This window comes from Entelurus aequoreus, linkage group LG05 (assembly GCF_033978785.1).
Source record: "Entelurus aequoreus isolate RoL-2023_Sb linkage group LG05, RoL_Eaeq_v1.1, whole genome shotgun sequence".
NCBI classification, from domain to species: domain Eukaryota; kingdom Metazoa; phylum Chordata; class Actinopteri; order Syngnathiformes; family Syngnathidae; genus Entelurus; species Entelurus aequoreus.
This window is the reverse complement of record NC_084735.1, coordinates 45916792-45936405: the sequence shown is the minus strand read 5'-3', so window position 1 is coordinate 45936405 and position 19614 is coordinate 45916792. Positions and strand designations below refer to the sequence as shown.

General features: G+C 39.1%; 1 protein-coding gene across 2 annotated transcripts in view; it reads right to left on the bottom strand.

Moving 5' to 3' along the window:
* vkorc1l1 (vitamin K epoxide reductase complex, subunit 1-like 1) overlaps nucleotides 1-19116 on the bottom strand; it is a 56841-nt gene extending 37725 nt beyond the window's left edge. Inside the window, exon 1 of one of the 2 annotated variants that reach the window (XM_062048248.1) lies at nucleotides 18729-19116. In XM_062048248.1, the coding sequence (XP_061904232.1) occupies nucleotides 18729-18828 (100 nt within the window). In that variant the 5' untranslated portion in view covers nucleotides 18829-19116. The remainder of the gene's footprint in view (nucleotides 1-18728) is intronic. The other variant, XM_062048247.1, reaches the window with a different exon arrangement.
* Nucleotides 19117-19614: the final 498 nt, after the last annotated feature.

The window sequence follows — 19614 nt, the reverse complement described above, 5'->3', positions numbered from 1 at the left end:
GTTGATGTGATCCATTTTAATAGCTATGGCAGTAGCATATAGCAGTTAGCATCCCATGACCCACAATACACTTCTGCCATGACCCTCCCCCGCCGAATTCTTATTGGTTGACGTGTGAGTGACGATTGCTGACTTGTGTGTGACGATTGCTGCAATTTGCTTCGTCTCTTACGCGAATGAGATAAATAATATTATTTGATATTTTACGGTAATGTGTTAATAATTTCACACATAAATCGCTCCGGTGTATATGTCGCACCCACGGCCAAACTATGAAAAATGCGATTTATAATCCGAAAAATACGGTACTCATTCTCTTCGTGTACGGCCTCAAAAATATAAGGTCCTGGTTTATACTTTTTCCCAAAGTAATCGTTGTTGGCTCTCACAAAGTCTGCTTGATTAGCGTTGTTGTTGATTGGGAAGGTATCTGTGGTTCCCAACGCTATGTCAAGGATCACATCACTAGCTTCTTCATTAACTCTCAAAATGGCGCAGGAATCTCTGTGAGATTGATACTCTTTTGATCATATCTATTTTTTTTCAAATTTTGGAAATGGTTTTGGTTTCATAAATCATACAATATGATAATAGCTTCAATATAGAGGCAACTTGTTTTTCCACTCCACTGGTACTTTAAAGGGAAACTGCACTTTTTTAGAATTCACAATTTCTATGTAAGACAAGCACAAGTTTTTTAATGCATTCTAACTAGTAAATAAATGCGAGCAAAAGTCCACTTATAATATTTACGTATTTTGATAATTTTAAGCATACGGCAGCGCATTAACTTCAAAAACGCATCACAACATCCCTGATTACTCCTCACTGCAGACTTCATGAAAGCCAACAAACATAATAAAACATTGATTACTGTACAATGTCTGCTGTCAGAAGGATGCTGACTGTTAGGATGTTCATGTAATCCTGTTTAGATGTAGAATGACTCATAATCCTTGCAAAAAAAGGGGGTGGAACTAAGTGTCCTGTTTTGTTTTTCTCACCATATCCGGATCTAAATTGGATGCCAAAGTTGACCACCTTGTCGGATTATGTCCTCATTCTTCTACTATCAAAGTGAGAGGCATTATCTATGATCTAGAATAAACTTTCACGAGCACCGATGCGAGAAAGAAGCTCACCAGCCGATGATGTCAACATAGCCACACAAACCAGTTAGGTTTCTGTGTTTACGGCGCCGCTATAAATACCTCATCTGTGATAGCGATTATAATAACAATATCACGAACACCTTAATATTCCAATCACGAAATGTCAATGAAGTATTATTGGCGTTTTTTTGGATAGTTGTTTAGAGGGCTTTACGGGCAGAATAGAGGACCTCCCATAGGCTCTATTGTAATCAAACTTTTATTTAGGAGTTAGAAATAATTTTTTAAAAAAATCCAATCTGTATTCTTGTCTTACATAATGATTATGAAAAATAGGCAACATTCCAAAAAAGTGCAGTAGCCCTTTAAGTCAGAGAGGTTTCGTAAGCTCTAAAATTATGAACAAAGTGGTGAAGCTGTACTTTCATTTGCACTTAAATTTAATTGACACTTTAAGAAATACATATATTATTATTATTATTATTCTTAATTTAGTTAGAATGTATTTATCTTAGCACTGTGTAATTGTATGTAAATTTACTTTATCAGTTTTTATGAGTTCTTTCTTTTGCAGTATATTCTATTTGTATTCATTTTTGTAATCAGCCTGACCTAATTCTTTGTTGATAATAATCTTTGTGATCAACACATGGTTTCAGGGTTTCCCCCAGATTGTCAATATACAAATGCCAATGGGGCATGGCCAGTATGATGTCATATGTATGCCGTCATAATTTATTTAATTGGCAATTATGAATGTATATATATATATTTTTTTAAGCCTAAAAGGGTTTAAACATATTTAAAAACAAATCTGTGTTATTAGTTATTCATATTAAGATATCCATCCATCCATTTTCTACCGCATGTCCCATATTAAAGGTCTTGGCCTACTGAAATGCGATTTTCTTATTTAAACGGGGATAGCAGGTCCATTCTATGTGTCATACTTGATCATTTCGCGGTATTGCCATATTTTTGCTGAAAAGATTTAGTAGAGATCATCAACGATAAAGTTCTCAACTTTTGGTCGCTGATAAAAAAGCTTTGCCTGTACCGGAAGTAGCGTGACGTCACAGGTTGTGGAGCTCCTCACATCTGCACATTGTTTACAATCATGGCCACCAGCAGCGAGAGCGATTCGGACCGAGAAAGCGACGATTTCCCCATTAATTTGAGCGAGGATGAAAGATTCGTGGATGAGGAAAGTGAGAGTGAAGGTCTAGAGAGCAGTGGAAGCGATTCAGATAGGGAAGATGCTGTGAGAGGCGGGTGGGACCTGATATTCAGTTGGGAATGACTAAAACAGTAAATAAACACAAGACATATATATACTCTATTAGCCACAACACAACCAGGCTTATATTTAATATGCCACAAATTAATCCCGCATAACAAACACTTCCCCTTTCCCGTCCATATAACCAGCCAATACAACTCAAACACCCGCACAACACACTCAATCCCACAGCCCAAAGTACCGTTCACTTCCGCAAAGTTCATACAGCACATATATTTCCCCAAAGTCCCCAAAGTTACGTACGTGACATGCACATAGCGGCACGCACGTACGGGCAAGCGATCAAATGTTTGGAAGCCGCAGCTGCGTACTTACGGTACTGCGTATCCAACTCAAAGTCCTCCTGGTAAGAGTCTCTGTTGTCCCAGTTCTCCACAGGCCAATGGTAAAGCTTGACTGTCATCTTTCGGGAATGTAAACAATGAAACACCGGCTACGTGTTTGTGTTGCTGCAGCCAGCCGCTAATGCACCTCTTCCCACCTACAGCTTTCTTCTTTGCTGTCTCCATTGTTCATTAAACAAATTGCAAAAGATTCACCAACACAGATGTCCAGAATACTGTGGAATTGTGCGATGAAAACAGACGACTTAATAGCTGGCCACAATGCTGTCCCAAAATGTCTGCTACAATCCGTGACGTCACGCGCAAACGTCATCATACCGAGACGTTTTCAGTAGGATATTTCGCAGGAAATTTAAAATTGCACTTTACTAATCTAACCCGGCCGTATTGGCATGTGTTGCAATGTTAAGATTTCATCATTGATATATAAACTATCAGACTGCGTGGTCGGTAGTAGTGGGTTTCAGTAGGCCTTTAAGATATACTTTTCTTATATAATTTTGCTCTATTTTTTAATTCATGCTGCTTATTGTAAAATGTAACACAGGCTGCACTATATTCTGCCCTCCCTGAATGTTGGAATTTAGTTTACCAAACATGTAAACAGTCCTTTGAATTAAAGATGGAAAAAAATATCTTGAGGTGGTTTATCGATCTTCTCCACAATGAAGTCACTGTAAAACTAAGCACACAAAGGAAGTTACATCAATATACACATGAAATAGGACACACATGTAGGAATCACGTTAAATTAATAATACAGTTTGGTATGAACTGAAAAAAAGCAATGCAATTATTCAGGATGAGGATTGTCTCGAATGCCGCTAGTTTAATGCTAACGCATAATGGACCAGCTTGTTGACACACATGTAGGAATCACGTTAAATTAATAATACAGTTTGGTATGAACTGAAAAAAAGCAACGCAATTATTCAGGATGAGGATTGTCTCGAATGCCGCTAGTTTAAAGGCCTACTGAAATGAATTGTTTTTATTTAAACGGGAATAGCAGATCCATTCTATGTGTCATATTTGATCATTTCGCGATATTGCCATATTTTTGCTGAAAGGATTTAGTAGAGAAAATCGACGATAAAGTTCGCAACTTTTGCTTGCTGATAAAAAAAAACCCTTGCCCCTACCGGAAGTAGCGTGACGTCACAAGCGGTAGTGCTGCTCACAATTCCCCGTTGTTTACAATGGAGCGAGAGATATTAGGAGCGAGAAAGTGACGATTACCCCATTAATTTGAGTGAGGATGAAAGATTCGTGGATGAGGAACATTAAAGTGACGGACTAGAATGCAGTTCAAGAGATATCTTTTTTCGCTCTGACCGTAACTTAGGTACAAGCTGGCTCATTGGAATCCACACTCTCTCCTTTTTCTATTGTGGATCACGGATTTGTATTTTAAACCACCTCGGATACTATATCCTCTTGAAAATGAGAGTCGAGAAGGCGAAATGGACATTAACAGTGACTTTTATATCCACGACAATACATCGACGAAGCTCTTTAGCATGAGCTAACGTGATAGCATCTGTCTCAAATGCAGATAGAAACAAAATAAATAAATCCCTGACTGGAAGGATAGACAGAAGATCAACAATACTACTATCAGGAGACACCGAACCAAACACTGGACATGTAAATACACGGTTAATGTGTATTCGACGCCTGTCGAAACCTAGCAATGCTGTTGCTAACGACGCTAACTTAACAACGGGACCTCGTCAGAGCTATGATAAAAACATTAGCGCTCCACCTACGCCAGCCAGCCCTCCTCTGCTCATCAACACCCGTGCTCACCTGCGTTCCAGCGATCGACGATGCGGTCGGCGGCCCGGAGACGTAGGAAGTCAAGGTGAGTTCGCTGCTAGCGCGTCTGCTATCCAACAAAGTCCTCCTTGTTGTGTTGCTACAGCCAGCCGCATACCACCTACAACGTTCTTCTTTGCAGCCTCCATTGTTCATTAAACAAATTGCAAAAGATTCACCAACACAGATGTCCAGAATACTGTGGAATTTTGTCGAAGAAAACAGAGCTCTGTGTATTGTGTCCAAAAGGGTCCAAACACTTCCGTGGACCTCGCGACGTCACGCGCATACGTCATCCTCCAAAGGCGTTTTGAACCGGAAGTTCCCCGGGAAATTTAAAATTGCACTTAATAAGTTAACCCGGCCGTATTGGCATGTGTTGCAATGTTAAGATTTCATCATTGATATATAAACTATCAGACTGCGTGGTCAGTAGTAGTGGGTTTCAGTAGGCCTTTAATGCTAACGCATAATGGACCAGCTTGTTGACAGGCTAACGAAATTAGCAGGGCCAAACACGGTAATTTTAAATGTGCTAAAAATTTTCAAAAACTACTTACCGTATTTCCTTGAATTGGCGCAGGAAATATAGTATTCGCACGTCTAGAATTACTGCCGGGTCAAACTCGTTTCTCAAAATAATTAACGCATGCTTGGCCTTATCGCCGGTTTATTATTGAAGCCGGATCAAATTCGTTTCGCAAAATATTAATTTTATTATCGCATGTCTATAATTTTCACCGAGTCAAACTCGTTTCGCAAAATATTTAGCATATGGCTAGAACTTCCACCGGGTCAAATTCGTTACGTCACGAGTGACGCATCTGTCCTCATTTTCAAAATGGAGGAAGCTGCTTTCAGTAGTTTACAATCGCACAAAGGAAAAAAGATAAAGAGCTATTCAGTAGGATTTAAGGTCCAAGCTATTGAATACCGGTACAGTATGCTAAAGAGAACAGTAAGCAGCTATGTTTTATTAATATACCGTAGCTGCGTGTGTGAAATACTGTATAAGTCATTAAATGACTCCCGCCTCCTGGTGGTAGAGGGCGCTGCCGCGCTAGTGATCCTTCTTGCGACTTCCGGTACTGCAGAAGAAGTGAACACACGCAGCAAGAGATTTTTTTTTCTTCCTTCTAACATGGAGGATTACATACCGGTATCTAAAATAAAACAGTTTTCTAAACTGGACTTTCAATCGAAGCAGGAGGTAATAATTAAAGGAATATCTCCATCGAGACAGAGACTTTTAAAACGGAAAAAAGAAAATAATGAAGACTTCTATAAACAAGTTATCGATGCTTTTGGTCAGAAGGAGCTGCAAATGGACTCCATGTATAAGTACAGGTAAGACCATAATAACGTTTTTTTTAATTAAATGTGCTTTTCATGATGGTATGCTTACATCACACTCAAAGCGCACGCCTAAATTTTATGGATTCCTCTTGGTAAACGCCGGAGTGAGAAGAGGTTTTAAAATAATTACCGCATGTACGGCCATCCCGCCGGTTTCCGGTAAACGCAGGAGTGACAGGAGGTTTTAAATTAATTAACGCCCCTGCGGCTATTCAAGGAGATACAGTATACTGAAATCCTTTAACCACATTTTTTTTTTTTTTTTAAACACACATTTAAAATGTATATATGTACATCAAGTAGAAAGCTGATCATGACTATTCACTATGTTTAGCAAAGCAGTGTTGGGGTTTGAATGCGACGCCATCATGTAATTTGTAGTATCTAATAAAAATGCTCTACATTCTGGATCTATATATTTAAAGACAAATATTTGTGTTTTTGTTCATTGATAGTATCAGTGTGGCAGATTTGTTATTACATGATGCTTTTATCTCTAGTTTTACATTTTCATAGAGAGAGGTATTTTCTAAGTTACACACGTACTAATGTGTGTACATGTACCGGTACATGCTTTTTGTATCAGGACAGCTCCATTGAAAGTTTGAGTAGAAATATGTCATATAGGAATTAACTATACACCATAAAACATTAACAAAATGCTATGTCACATGAATGGTTTTTAAAGTAATTATTTTGTGGAATGAAAAAAACAAGTAATGTAAAAACATGGTGTTTACTTTTTGATGTCAATATAAAACACTAAGCAGTTTGGCTAATGAAGATAAAGTCAAATAAACAAGCTTTGTTCTTCAACAACCATGTACTTCAGTCCAACAGTTTGGCCAACAAACAAAGAGGAGTGATACCTCACATCTAACACACAATCTTTGTACCTCCCGGACAACTCAGCCAGTGTTCAATTCAATGAGATGACAAAACATTTGAGCTTGTATTGATGTTATTGGAACACTAACAAAGTTAGCCGTTAAATAAAGGACGAGTGAACATCCCAGGAAACAAACTTCAAACTTTATAAAAAAATTGTGACAATGTTCCCGACACATCGCCTGCTGCATGGTAACTCTCAGTACCAGCAGCTAGCGGAAGGAAGCCAGCTGCACGTTCAAAATGAAACTGCAACATCAAATATTGTTCTCCTCCTTGCGCTCTTAATCGCACACCAAGACTCCACAGAAGTAGAAGCGATTGAAACGAAGCAATCGTCTCCGTTAGAGAGGGAATATTTTCAAAACAAAGTCCATGGAGTCGCCGCCATGTTTCCCAAGCCGAACGGCTCAAGTGCGCATGCGCAAACTCTGCGGCGCTTTAGTATTCAGGAAGTAAGAAGTTGCCTAAAATGTATTACTAAATGACGGCTTTTCGGTAAATAAAAAATGTAAACAATGTTACTAACTGTCTGGAATTTTACCGCTGTCTATCATTATACCGTTTATCATTACATCCCTACTCCATTAACAAGAAAGAGGTCAAGGGCGGTCACGGCATGTTGTTGCCGTAAATGTTGGTCAATTTTAAGGGCATCACAGCAAATGACAAGGGTGGTCGCGGCAAATGCCGCAGTGCCACGGTTAAAGGCCTACTGAAATTATTTTTTTTTATTTAAACGGGAATAGCAGATCCATTCTATGTGTCATACTTGATCATTTCGCGATATTGCCATATTTTTGCTGAAAGGATTTAGTAGAGAAAATCGACGATAAAGTTTGCAACTTTTGCTCGCTGATAAAAAAAAAGCCTTGCCTGTACCGGAAGTAGCGTGACGTCACAGGAGCTAGTATTCCTCACAATTCCCCATTGTTTACAATGGAGCGAGAGCGATTCGGACCGAGAAAGTGATGATTACCCCATTAATTTGAGCGAGGATGAAAGATTCGTAGATGAGGAACGTTACAGTGAACGACTTGAGAGGCAGTGATGGACGTATCTTTTTTCGCTCTGACCGTAACTTAGGTACAAGCTGGCGCATTGGATTCCACACTCTCCTTTTTATATTGTGGATCACGGATTTGTATTTTAAACCACCTCGGATACTATATCCTCTTGAAAATGAGAGTCGAGCACGCGAAATGGACATTTAAAGTGACTTTTATCTCCAAGACAATACATCGGTGACACACTTAGCTACTGAGCTAGCGCGATAGCATCGTTCTCAAATGAAGATAGAAACAAAATAAATAAACCTCTGACTGGAAGGATAGATAGAAAATCAACAATACTATTAAACCGTGGACATGTAAATACACGGTTAATGATTTCCAGGCTGGCGAAGGCTAACAATGCTGTGCTAACGACGCCATTGAAGCTAACTTAGCAACCAGACCTCACAGAACTATGTACTCTCTCCTTTTTCTATTCTGAATCATGGATTTGTATTTTAAACCACCTCGGATACTATATCCTCTTGAAAATGAGAGTCGAGCACACGAAATGGACATTTAAAGTGACTTTTATCTCCAAGACAATACATCGGTGACACACTTAGCTACTGAGCTAGCGCGATAGCATCGTTCTCAAATGAAGATAGAAACAAAATAAATAAACCTCTGACTGGAAGGATAGATAGAAAATCAACAATACTATTAAACCGTGGACATGTAAATACACGGTTAATGATTTCCAGGCTGGCGAAGGTTAACAATGCTGTGCTAACGACGCCATTGAAGCTAACTTAGCAACCAGACCTCACAGAACTATGTACTCTCTCCTTTTTCTATTGTGAATCACGGATTTGTATTTTAAACCACCTCGGATACTATATCCTCTTGAAAATGAGAGTCGAGCACGCGAAATGGACATTTAAAGTGACTTATCTCCAAGACAATACATCGGTGACACACTTAGCTACTGAGCTAGCGCGTAGCATCGTTCTCAAATGAAGATAGAAACCCATCAACAGCCGTGCTCACCTGCATTCCAGCGATCAACGGCACGACGAAGGACTTCATCCGTGGGTTTGGCGGCAAGCATCGGCTAGGCGTAGTAAGTAGTCCTTGTTGTGTTGCTGTAAGTATTGTAATGCCCCGCAGTCGAGAAGGAGTCACACAGACGAGGAAGCGCTGCTCAATCGCTTTATTAAAAAGCGGTAACTGGTTGTAGTTCAAAAAGTAATGCACACACATACACGAGCTGCTGTTAGCCAAAACTCATGCTCACACACACAAGTTCTCCGCCAACTCACTCGCGCATGCGCGTTCCCCAAACCCTTAAAGACAGTACACTAATGCAAATATCACAGATATTACAGTATTGTACTTAGCCGCTAAGACACAGATCGATCCCACCTACAACGTTTTTCTTTGCAGTCTCCATTGTTCATTAAACAAATTGCAAAAGATTCACCAACACAGATGTCCAGAATAATGTGGAATTTTGTCGAAGAAAACAAGAGGCTTTTCTATCGGGTCCGATGGGGTCCAACCACTTCCGTTGCTTTTGTGACGTCACGCGCATAAATCATATCCAAAGGAGTTTTTCAACCGGAAGTGTGGCGGGAATTTTAAAATTGCACTTTATAAGTTAACCCGGCCGTATTGGCATGTGTTGCAATGTTAAGATTTCATCATTGATATATAAACTATCAGACTACGTGGTTGGTAGTAGTGGGTTTCAGTAGGCCTTTAAATTTGAGCCCTGATACTGTATATAGACTAGGGATGATACTCGAAACCGGTTTTCCCAGTTGTTCGATAAGAAAAGAACCGAGTCCTCGGACTCGAAACCCTTTTTAAAAACCGGTACCTGTTATCGAGACCACTATAGTAAAGAAAAAGAGTTGGTTCTATATTCGAACCCCTCGGAACGAATCCCGTCCCGACCAGAAATGCTCCGTGTGACATCACAAGAAATCAGTCACGTAGCTCAGTCATTAGGCGCAGATAGCGAAAGCAGGAAAACAATGGACGGGAAAAAGTGCTCCAAGGTGTAATAAAGTTCAAAACAAAAGGTATAATCCAATGAATAACTTTACTGGGAGATTTGAGCAGACTACAAACACATGACGAACACTTTTACGACCAACCGGAAACATAGCAACGCACCTCCTTTACGGCAGCTGTCGCAACGTTCTTATAGCAACCGCAGCACATACATATATGACATGTTCTCCCTTTTTCAACTTTTGTTTTTCTTTCCTTGTAAACAAAACAAAATCACACTGTATATGTGTTGTCTGTCTAATTATAAATAATGCAGACGAGGCGTGTTGGCTGAGTTCTTGATGTTTACTTTCACGGGTGACGACATGCAACAACACTTTTCGGGGCTACCGCGCATGCTCGTCACTCCCGTTGCATGATGGGTAGTGTAGTAGTTATATTCCCTAGCTCATAACATCTTTCCCCCTATAAAGAAATAATGTTAACTCAATAAAGTGTATTTCTTTTTTTAGCTTTAACTTTTCATTTTTTAGCATTGTAACCACATTTGCAAACAACTTTTCTCTTCATAGAATTTTCTTTCAATAAAGAAATAAAGTGCAAAAATGTCAAAGCATCATAACAAACAGTTATGTCAAATAGCAGCAGAATTGCACTTTTTGGAGAGCTGTATGATTTCCAGTTTTGTGCCCAAGGGACTGATTTTATTTAACACTAGTATTATTTATACACCTATAGTGATCACAGAGACAGGTTGTTTTTGTGTTACCTTATATATTTGTTTTTCTGAAAAATCCCACTTAATATACTTTGGGTAACAACAGTCAATATTTATTTATTTTATTTTTTTAGGGGGGCAACAGTCAATATTTATTTATTTTTTAGATTAAATTGTTTTCTTATATAATAAAAGTGAGCTTTTGTTAAACCAAATATTGTGTGTTTTTTTCCATATACAACAACCTATCTGGACTCGATAAGAGAATCGATAAGGAATCGGTTCGATAAGAGGATTCGATAATAGACTCGAACTCAATAATTTCTTATCAAACATCATCCCTAATATAGACAATCATTCACACTTATATTCATGTTTATCAGGCATGCGATTTGAACTTAATGAAAAAGACTGAAAATAAACAGGGTGTCTGGGGGCCTCAGGTCAGGGGGCATTACATGGTAAACAACTAAAATGTATGTTTTGGGCATTGTTTTATCCAGACGCATACATTTGTCCAAATGTGGCCAAGTAGACGCATTGTGGGTTTCCTGGACGTCGTCTGCATCGCTAAAAGAAAAATCTGAGGAAGAGAATCCCTCTGCATCTTCCACTAGTTTTTGTTTTTATATATAAATTGCCCGCTTGAATATTCCTTCTTCTCTTCTCTGACTCTCTAGTCGACATTTGGGATGTGCGCGTCTGTTGCGATTTCCCTTCCTGGTTCGATGACCTGCTCTTTCTTGCCTTCGATTGGCCTGTCCGTAATGTTTTGCCCTAATCTTAACCAATCGTGACACACCATAGCAAACCAACCAACCAACCAATCATGGATTTTCTTATATGAAAACCAACCAATCAATTTTTACCGTAGTTTCTACCACTGCAGCCGTAAACTGGAATGGATTATCAAAAACCGTACTCATTACGGGAAAACTGTAGTTGTTGGCAGGTATGGCAAAGAGACGGATCAAGATTTTACCACACATTGTAGTTCAGAAAAAACTAAGAAAAATGGAAAATATTTTTTTTACATTTTCACATAGATAAAAAAGACGGATTTCAGACTATAGACAGAAAAATCACATGCTTGGTCTATGGACAAATTACAGTCTCCAATTATTTTAACATAGGGCTGGGCGATATGGAAGAAAAAGTTTATCTCGATATATTTTTACTTAAACTCGATATTCGACATATATCTTGATATATTTTCAAGTGAAAGTATACATATAAAGATATTCATTTTTGAGCGAGATTCACTGACATTGAACTGAATGACAACTGTACTTTTATTAACCCAGTTAGTCAAGATGGGTATTAACAGCACAGAAAATAAACTGTTTAGGTAGCACAGAATTATATAAAATAAATAAAATGGAAAAATATTATTTCTACGTAAAATAAATAACAGCTGTGTAAATAATAAAAAAAATGTATCCAACTCCGATAAAAAATACATTTGCAGGCAGGCACTTTTTAATTCCCAGTCGACAATGTAACGGACTGTCACACATGTACGGTTCTGGTCAGCGCCAAGTAGGTGACTTTACCCAATTGTGCGGCTATGATCTTCATCACTACGGCTTACATTTTTGGCAGCATTTCTCGTGCGAAATATGCCCGGCTTGGCCACTCGAGAACAGTTTTGATTTAGGCTTACATGGTAGACAACTCAAATTAATGTTTTTTCCAGACGCATACATCTGTCCAAATGTGGCCAAGTAGACGCATTGTGGGTTTCCTGGACGTCGTCTACATCGCTAAAAGAAAAATCTAAAGAAGAGAATCCCTCTGCCATCTTCCATTAGTTGTTTTAAAATATAAATCTCCCGCTTGAATATTCCTTCTTCTATTCGACGACTCTCTTGTCGTCATTTGGGATGTCTGTTGTGATTTCCCTTCCTGGTTCTATGACCCGCCCTATCTTGCCTCTGATTGGCCTGTCTCTAATGTTTTGCCTTAATCTCAACAAATCGTGACTCATCATGGATGTTCATATACGTGCAAACATGTCTTGGAAGGAGGAAAAGGAGGGGTTTAGTAGCCCATGAGAGGGAGTGGGGAGCGGGGGAGAATCAAGGAACACAACAAATAAGCGGTGTTTGGTCGTTTTAACGTGAAATAAATTATATCGATATTACGATATTGTCTTAATTCATAACTTGTTTAAAAATATATCGATATATCTTACAAACTTGATATCGCCAAGCCCTATTTGAGGCTGTTATAATAAAAATAATTAAAAAAAATAAAAAAAGAGCGCATCTCAAGTTGCGACCACTGTTTGATATTTGTTGTTACATGGATGATGTCGTTACAACAACACAAGCTAATGAGATGTGTTGTGGCTTGGGTGATGGATTATTCTCGTTAGCTTTAGCTTCGTAGTTTAGTGGCTGTTTTAAGGGACCGTCGAGACCAGTGATGTAAAACATGCGGCCTGCGGGCCTGAGTAGGTTCAATCTGGCCCGTGAGGTAAGTTTGCTAAATGTAAAATTGAGCTGCATTTTTAAATTAAAAAAACTGCTGTTCTAAATGTGTCCACTGGATGTCGCAATAGCAATTCTGTTAGGCAGGCAAATAGTTTATACCGGGGTGATCAAGTATATCAAGCAATAGGTACACGGTAAAGCGGGGCTGCGACTCCTCTCCCTTGACCCAACGTAAAACAAACAGGAGTAAAATAAACAATTGGTAATTCCACTTAAAATGCTGCCTGAGACACTCCACACTGATATAGTCCTGTGAAGATTATTGTCTTCTGTGCAAATTTAAAGAAAGTGAACAGTGTGATTTACTGCAATACTGTCAGTCTTTTGAGTTTTTATTTTTGGTTTGTAGAAATTGTTCACACAGTGCACAGCTTTTATTTTTCTATCGATACACAGTAATGCCTAGAAGGCAGGGAGTAACTCAACCCTCTTGAATAGTTTCTACCTCAGTTTGTATGGTTTGTTGTGTTAGCACAGGATTAATATGTGGAAATGACAAATGAGGTAGATGATACATAGAAGAGTTTTTATTTATGCTTTATTTTGTTTTTGTTCAATCCTAGATGGGCTATGACCTAAAGTTTAATTGCTTTGTAGATACACTGAGATTAAGTCTAAATTCATTGTGTTCTTCATGGTGTTCTTGAAACTGCACCAATTTTTTCCTCAAAGTTTTCAACTAACTTGAAGTGTTTTGTCAAAGAGGATTATTTGTGATATATACACTTTCAGAATGTGTTTGTTCTATTTTGGACCGAAGTAAAACAAAGAAAACAATCTGAAGTTGTCATAGTTGTATTTTTAAGTTATTATGCCATGATTTTACCCCTCCAGGCCCACGTGGGAATAGATTTTCCTCCATGCGGCCCCTGAGCTAAAATGAGTTTGACACCCCTGGTCTAGACATTCACATTGTTTATCAGGACGGGGCGGTTGAGTGTGTTGGGGATAAATGAGTGCTACTGGACACATTATTTTTCCAAACAAATGTTTCTTCTCCTCACAATGACAATATTTCACTTACAATTATGTCAATTTCCTTGATATTATTTTGCGTTTAGTAGTGGATTCCATTTTATAGACAAATTGTGTGATTCTGTTCGCAGTTATGTGAACGTGGAAATCATGCCTTACTTTTTTATTGAGTTTAGTGATTATTGATTAGGCATACTAGCGTTGTGACAAATAAAAAATAACAGCAATGGTGACATCCCAAACTTCTCTTTTTTTCACCCATTCGCTCCTCATTTGTTTCATCATTACAAACTCAGAAATGTTCATGCACATTGAGCGCTCTATTAATCGTTTTTGGGTTTTTTTCAATTATTGTATTTTCATAATCGTGAGAAGCCAAATTAAAATTGTATTAATTGTCCAGCCCTACTAAAATGTACCCTTGAGTAACACTACCCGTATAACTTAAGTTGAATAAATGACTAATGACTGCATTTTAAGTTAACAAGCTACAGCAACACCTAAGTTACATAAATCACATTACGAAAAAAAATAAAAGAGGGCTAAAAGGGGTGCCTTGAGGAATGCCAGTTATGTAAATCACAAGGTTGGACCCCAGTGTTCTATGTTTGCAAGCAAGGTTAAAATGTCAATGCACAGATATTCCAATGTATTTACAGTGGTCCAAGTTCCTCTATACAACAGGAGCACACTAGTGTTTTTAGGAACATCCAGCAAAGATTTTGTCTCCGCGGGCCACAAGTTGAACAGTCCTGCTCTCAACTATGCAGGCGTACCTAATGAAGTGTCTTTTGAGTGTATACGACTGTCAGACAGCAGCATTCAAGCACTCATGCTACAATTATGTTGCAAAACCTGGACCGGTTACATTCCAACAATAGTTTTGTTTTAGTGTAGAATTAAAAAAAAGACAGGAACACTGCATAGTTTTTAAATAAGATAATATCTTGATTAAATAACATTAAATTAAGAACAAATGCAGGAGTAAAAAAATGTTAACCTTGTATGAATAAATTATACAACACAGTAGATCAAACGGTAATTGGTAAATAAATAGAGACTATGTTATACATATAGTACCTTGTTAATGATTAATAAAATAATTGAAAATGAGACACTGAGGTATTCATTTAATAATAAATGAATTAATTCAACATAACTCATATCAGACACTATGTTATTTATTGGATGCTAAAGGAATGAGTTTGGGATAAATTATATGATACGGTGGCATTAATTAGATAATACCTGAAGGATAAATGATATCAGACACTGTAGTATCCAAAAGATAATAGCTGTAGGATAAATAATACCAGACACTGTGGCACAGACACTGTGACATTCAACAGATAATAACTGAAGAATACATAATATCCCTCACTGTGGCATTCGTTACATAACAAATGAATTAATTCTGGATCAATCATATCTATTTTTGTTCCATGTTCAGGCCGTTGCATCGTTTTTTTTTCCACATCCTGATATGCTTAAACTCAATAAATGGTGGAACAACATTTTAACAGAATGTTGAACGTGAAATTGTATTTTAACACCAATTATATGTGCTGCAGGTAAGGATGTAAATAATAAACAAAAAACGCTAATAATGATATCCTCGGCAAAACTCCCAACTATAATACTAAATTTAAATTATTGAAAAAAAAAACTTGACAACTGCACTTTGATAAACTCACGGACTGATGGGTGCCAGTGCGCTATCTTAAATGCTAACATGAAAACAAGAGGTATTCAAATCTGTCTCCATTTAGGAACAACATATAAACACATCGCTGCCTGGGCAACTAAACTATCCAATTTTGTGCACATTGAACCTACACAGTGCGCTTTCTTAAAACACAGTGATTGTTCTATACAGATAGGAATATACGAAACGGAAGTTTTTTTTACAGTGCGCTGAAAGACCAGTAAACGCAGTACAACACCAAAACGTCCGCCAGAAATAATAATTTGTTATGCACTTTTCTTTTGAATACATTTTAAGGTGCTACAGTACAAACCACAATTTAAAAACAATAAAAGTTAAGCCTTTAAAATATTAAATACAATACTTAAACACTGTTAGTGAAGCATTAGAAAACATACAAAATATTGGATTTATTAACGAGATATGACATCTGTATATTATTACATCCCTAGCTATAGATCAGGTGTGTCCAAAGAACAGCCCTGGGGATATTGGCCCGCAGCTCATTTTGTATCGACCCATGGCACACACAAAACACAAAATAACACACGGCCTAACATTAAAACAATTACTAATTGCTGTGTCCTTGACTAGCTTGCTAGGGATTCTCCAATTGTATTACGAGGGCTCTATCTAGTAGTGGTACGCTAAAGAATCATCCATCCATCCATTTTCTACCGCTTGTCCCTTTCGGGGTCGCGGGGGGGCTGGAGCCTATCTCAGCTGCATTCGGGCAGAAGGCAGGGTACACTCTGGACAAGTCGCCACCTCATCGCACGGCCAACACAGACAGACAACATTCACACTCACATTCACACACTAGGGCCAATTTAGTGTTGCTAATCAACCTATCCCCAGGTGCAAGTCTTTGGAGGTGGGAGGAAGCCAGAGTACCCAGAGGGAACCCACGCAGTCACAGGGAGAACATGCAAACTCCACACAGAAGTTATTACATTTTCAAACACAGTGTTAGTGTTCAAACAGTGTATGTTAGTAGCCAAAAATAATAAATATATTTTTTAGATAAAGCCTCTACCATGTCTTTAATGAATATTTAGGCCTACTACGCTACTGTAGTTTAGAGTTGGTCATTATTTTGGTACTTGGAGAGCCAAGTGTTTACTGAAGTGTTACTAGGTGAGAATAGTTTGACAATATGCATGTGCTAATAAACACAAGACATGAAGATAGGGTCCTCTGGTAAAAAATAATAAAAGTTTAGCCTTTATAATATAAAATACAATACTTAAACACTGTTAGTGAAGCATTAGAAAATATACATAATTTTGGATTTAATAACGGGACTTGTATATTATTATATCCCAAGCTATAGGTCAGGTGTGTCCAAAGTACAGCTCTGGGGCCATGGCCCGCAGCTCATTTTGTATCTGCCCATGGCACACACTAAACACAAAATAACACACGGCCTAACATTAAAACAATTACTATTTGCTGTGTCCTTGACTAGCTTGCTAGTGATTCTCCAATTGTATTACGTGGGCTCTATCTAGTGGTACGCCAAAGAATCATCTATCCATTTTCTACCGCTTGTCCCTTTCGGGGTCGCGGGGGGTGCTGGAGCCTATCTCAGATCCATTCAAGCGGTAGGCGGGGTACACCCTGGACAAGTCGCCACCTCATCGCAGGGCCAACACAGATAGACAACATTCACACTCACAAGTGCAAGTCTTTGGAGGTGGGAGGAAGCCGGAGTACCAGGAAGGAACCCACACAGTCACGGGGAGAACATGCAAACTCCACACAGACGTTAGTTACATTTTCAAACACAGTGTTAGTGTTCAAACAGTGTGTAATGTTAGTGGCCAAAAATAATAAATATATTTATTAAATAAAGCCTCTACCTTGTCTTTAATGAATATTTAGGCCTACTACGCTACTCTAGTTTAAAGTTGGTCATTATTTAGGTACTTGGAGAGTTTAGTGTTTTCTGAGGTGTCCATCCATCCATTTTCTACCGCTTATTACGGGGGGTGTTGGAGCCTATCTCAGCTGCATTCGGGCAGTAGGCGGCGTACACCCTGGACAAGTCGCCACCTCATCACAGGGCCAACACAGATAGACAGACAACATTCACATTCACACACTAGGGCCAATTTAGTGTTGCCAATCAACCTATCCCCAGGTGCATGTCTTTGGAAGTGGGAGGAAGCCGGAGTACCAGGAGGGAACCCATGCAGTCACGGGGAGAACATGCAAACTCCACACAGAAGTTAATTACATTTTCAAACACAGTGTTAGTGTTCATAAGTGTGTTATGTTAGTGGCCAAAAATAATAAATATATTTATTAGATAAAGCTTCTACCTTGTTTTTAATGAATATATAGGCCTACTATGCTACTGTAGTTTAGAGTCGGTCATTATTTTGGTACTTGGTGAGCCTAGTGTTTACTGAGGTGTTACTTGGTGAGAATAGTTTGAGAATATGCATGTGCTAAACACAAGACATGAAGATAGGGTCCTCTGCTAGGACCCCGAAACAAGCTTTCTTTGACAAGGCACACTGTTGTGGTGACATTAGCTCGACAGCTAGAACCCCGCTTAAAAAGTTGAGCCAAATGTATATTTACAGTAAGGAAAGGTGACCCGAAGCCATGCTAAAGGCAACTTGTGTGATTGTAATTCTAATGACTCTGGATATGTGCACAAAATATGGGGTTTTCCTTTCAAACACATATATATATGGTGTTTATGTTGGTAGCATTCATTTAAAAAAAAGGGGCAGTTAGCTTAGAGCACTGTTAGCTTCAACAGGCTACATAGCCGGTGCGTGGGACGATTAGCTAACAAAGTGGGTTTATTAGAGATGTATTAACAAAAAACAAAGCAGCTAAGCAAGTAAAGCAAGTCCCTTAGCTATCCACGGCAATGTTTTTTCGGTGGGGAGGTTTTGACAGTTATAAGGCGCGCAGCCCACTCGGATGGCTACATTAGCAGTCACGTTCAATGAGCGCCGCCGTGGGCGCTCCCGGCTGAATGGAAATTACCTTGAGCTGAACACTTTGGAACAGCTGATGGAGCTGCTGACGTCGCACAGCGCCTGATAACTGGGATCCTGGGCCTTTTCCCTCTCGACGTGGAACGCATAAAGAGACAATAGCATGCCCAGTAGGCAGACCACAAACCGGGCTATTGTCTCCCACCGCGGGGTGGACACTCTGAGGACGGGCGCCGCCATCACTCCCTTACTAGCCTAGCTGGAGACACGCAGACATACGCAGCTCGCTCGTCTGTTGGGATCGACTGCGACGTGGAAAGGCGTCACGGGCGTCAGTAACGCGCCACACTGCGAGGGGCGGGGCCGCCCGGACCCAGAACAAAAACACTCCAACACGCTCGCCCCGCTATGCGGAAACCCGCAGCACGCCCGGAAGTACGTCAGCGCCGCCTTTACGGCACACATTTATTCTTTATTATTTAATGATAAGTTATTTTGTCGTCGAATATGTACTGAAAGAGACAACATGTAATTATTTAACATTATGTTCATTTATAGAACTAATTTTTTACTCAGGGGCCACATGGAGGAACATATATCCCCAGGCGGGCCGGTGTTGTGCCGGATAATGCACCCCCGGCGTAGAATGCACCCCCTGGCGGGAGTGTTATATCAACTAAAGCCCACACTTAAAGTTTCCACGTGCAAGATTGAATCTATTTAAAAAAGTTATTTAATAAGAAGCCAAAAGTGCAAAAACAATAATGTTCGTGTTGGAGGAGTTGTGAATGAATGAAATATGAAATCCGTGCTGCAGTCGCTGCTGGGCCACAACATTAGGTACACCTGCAGACTGCAGCACGGATTTCATATTTCATTCATTCACAACTCCTCCAACACGAACATGATTGTTTTTGCACATTTGGCTTCTTATT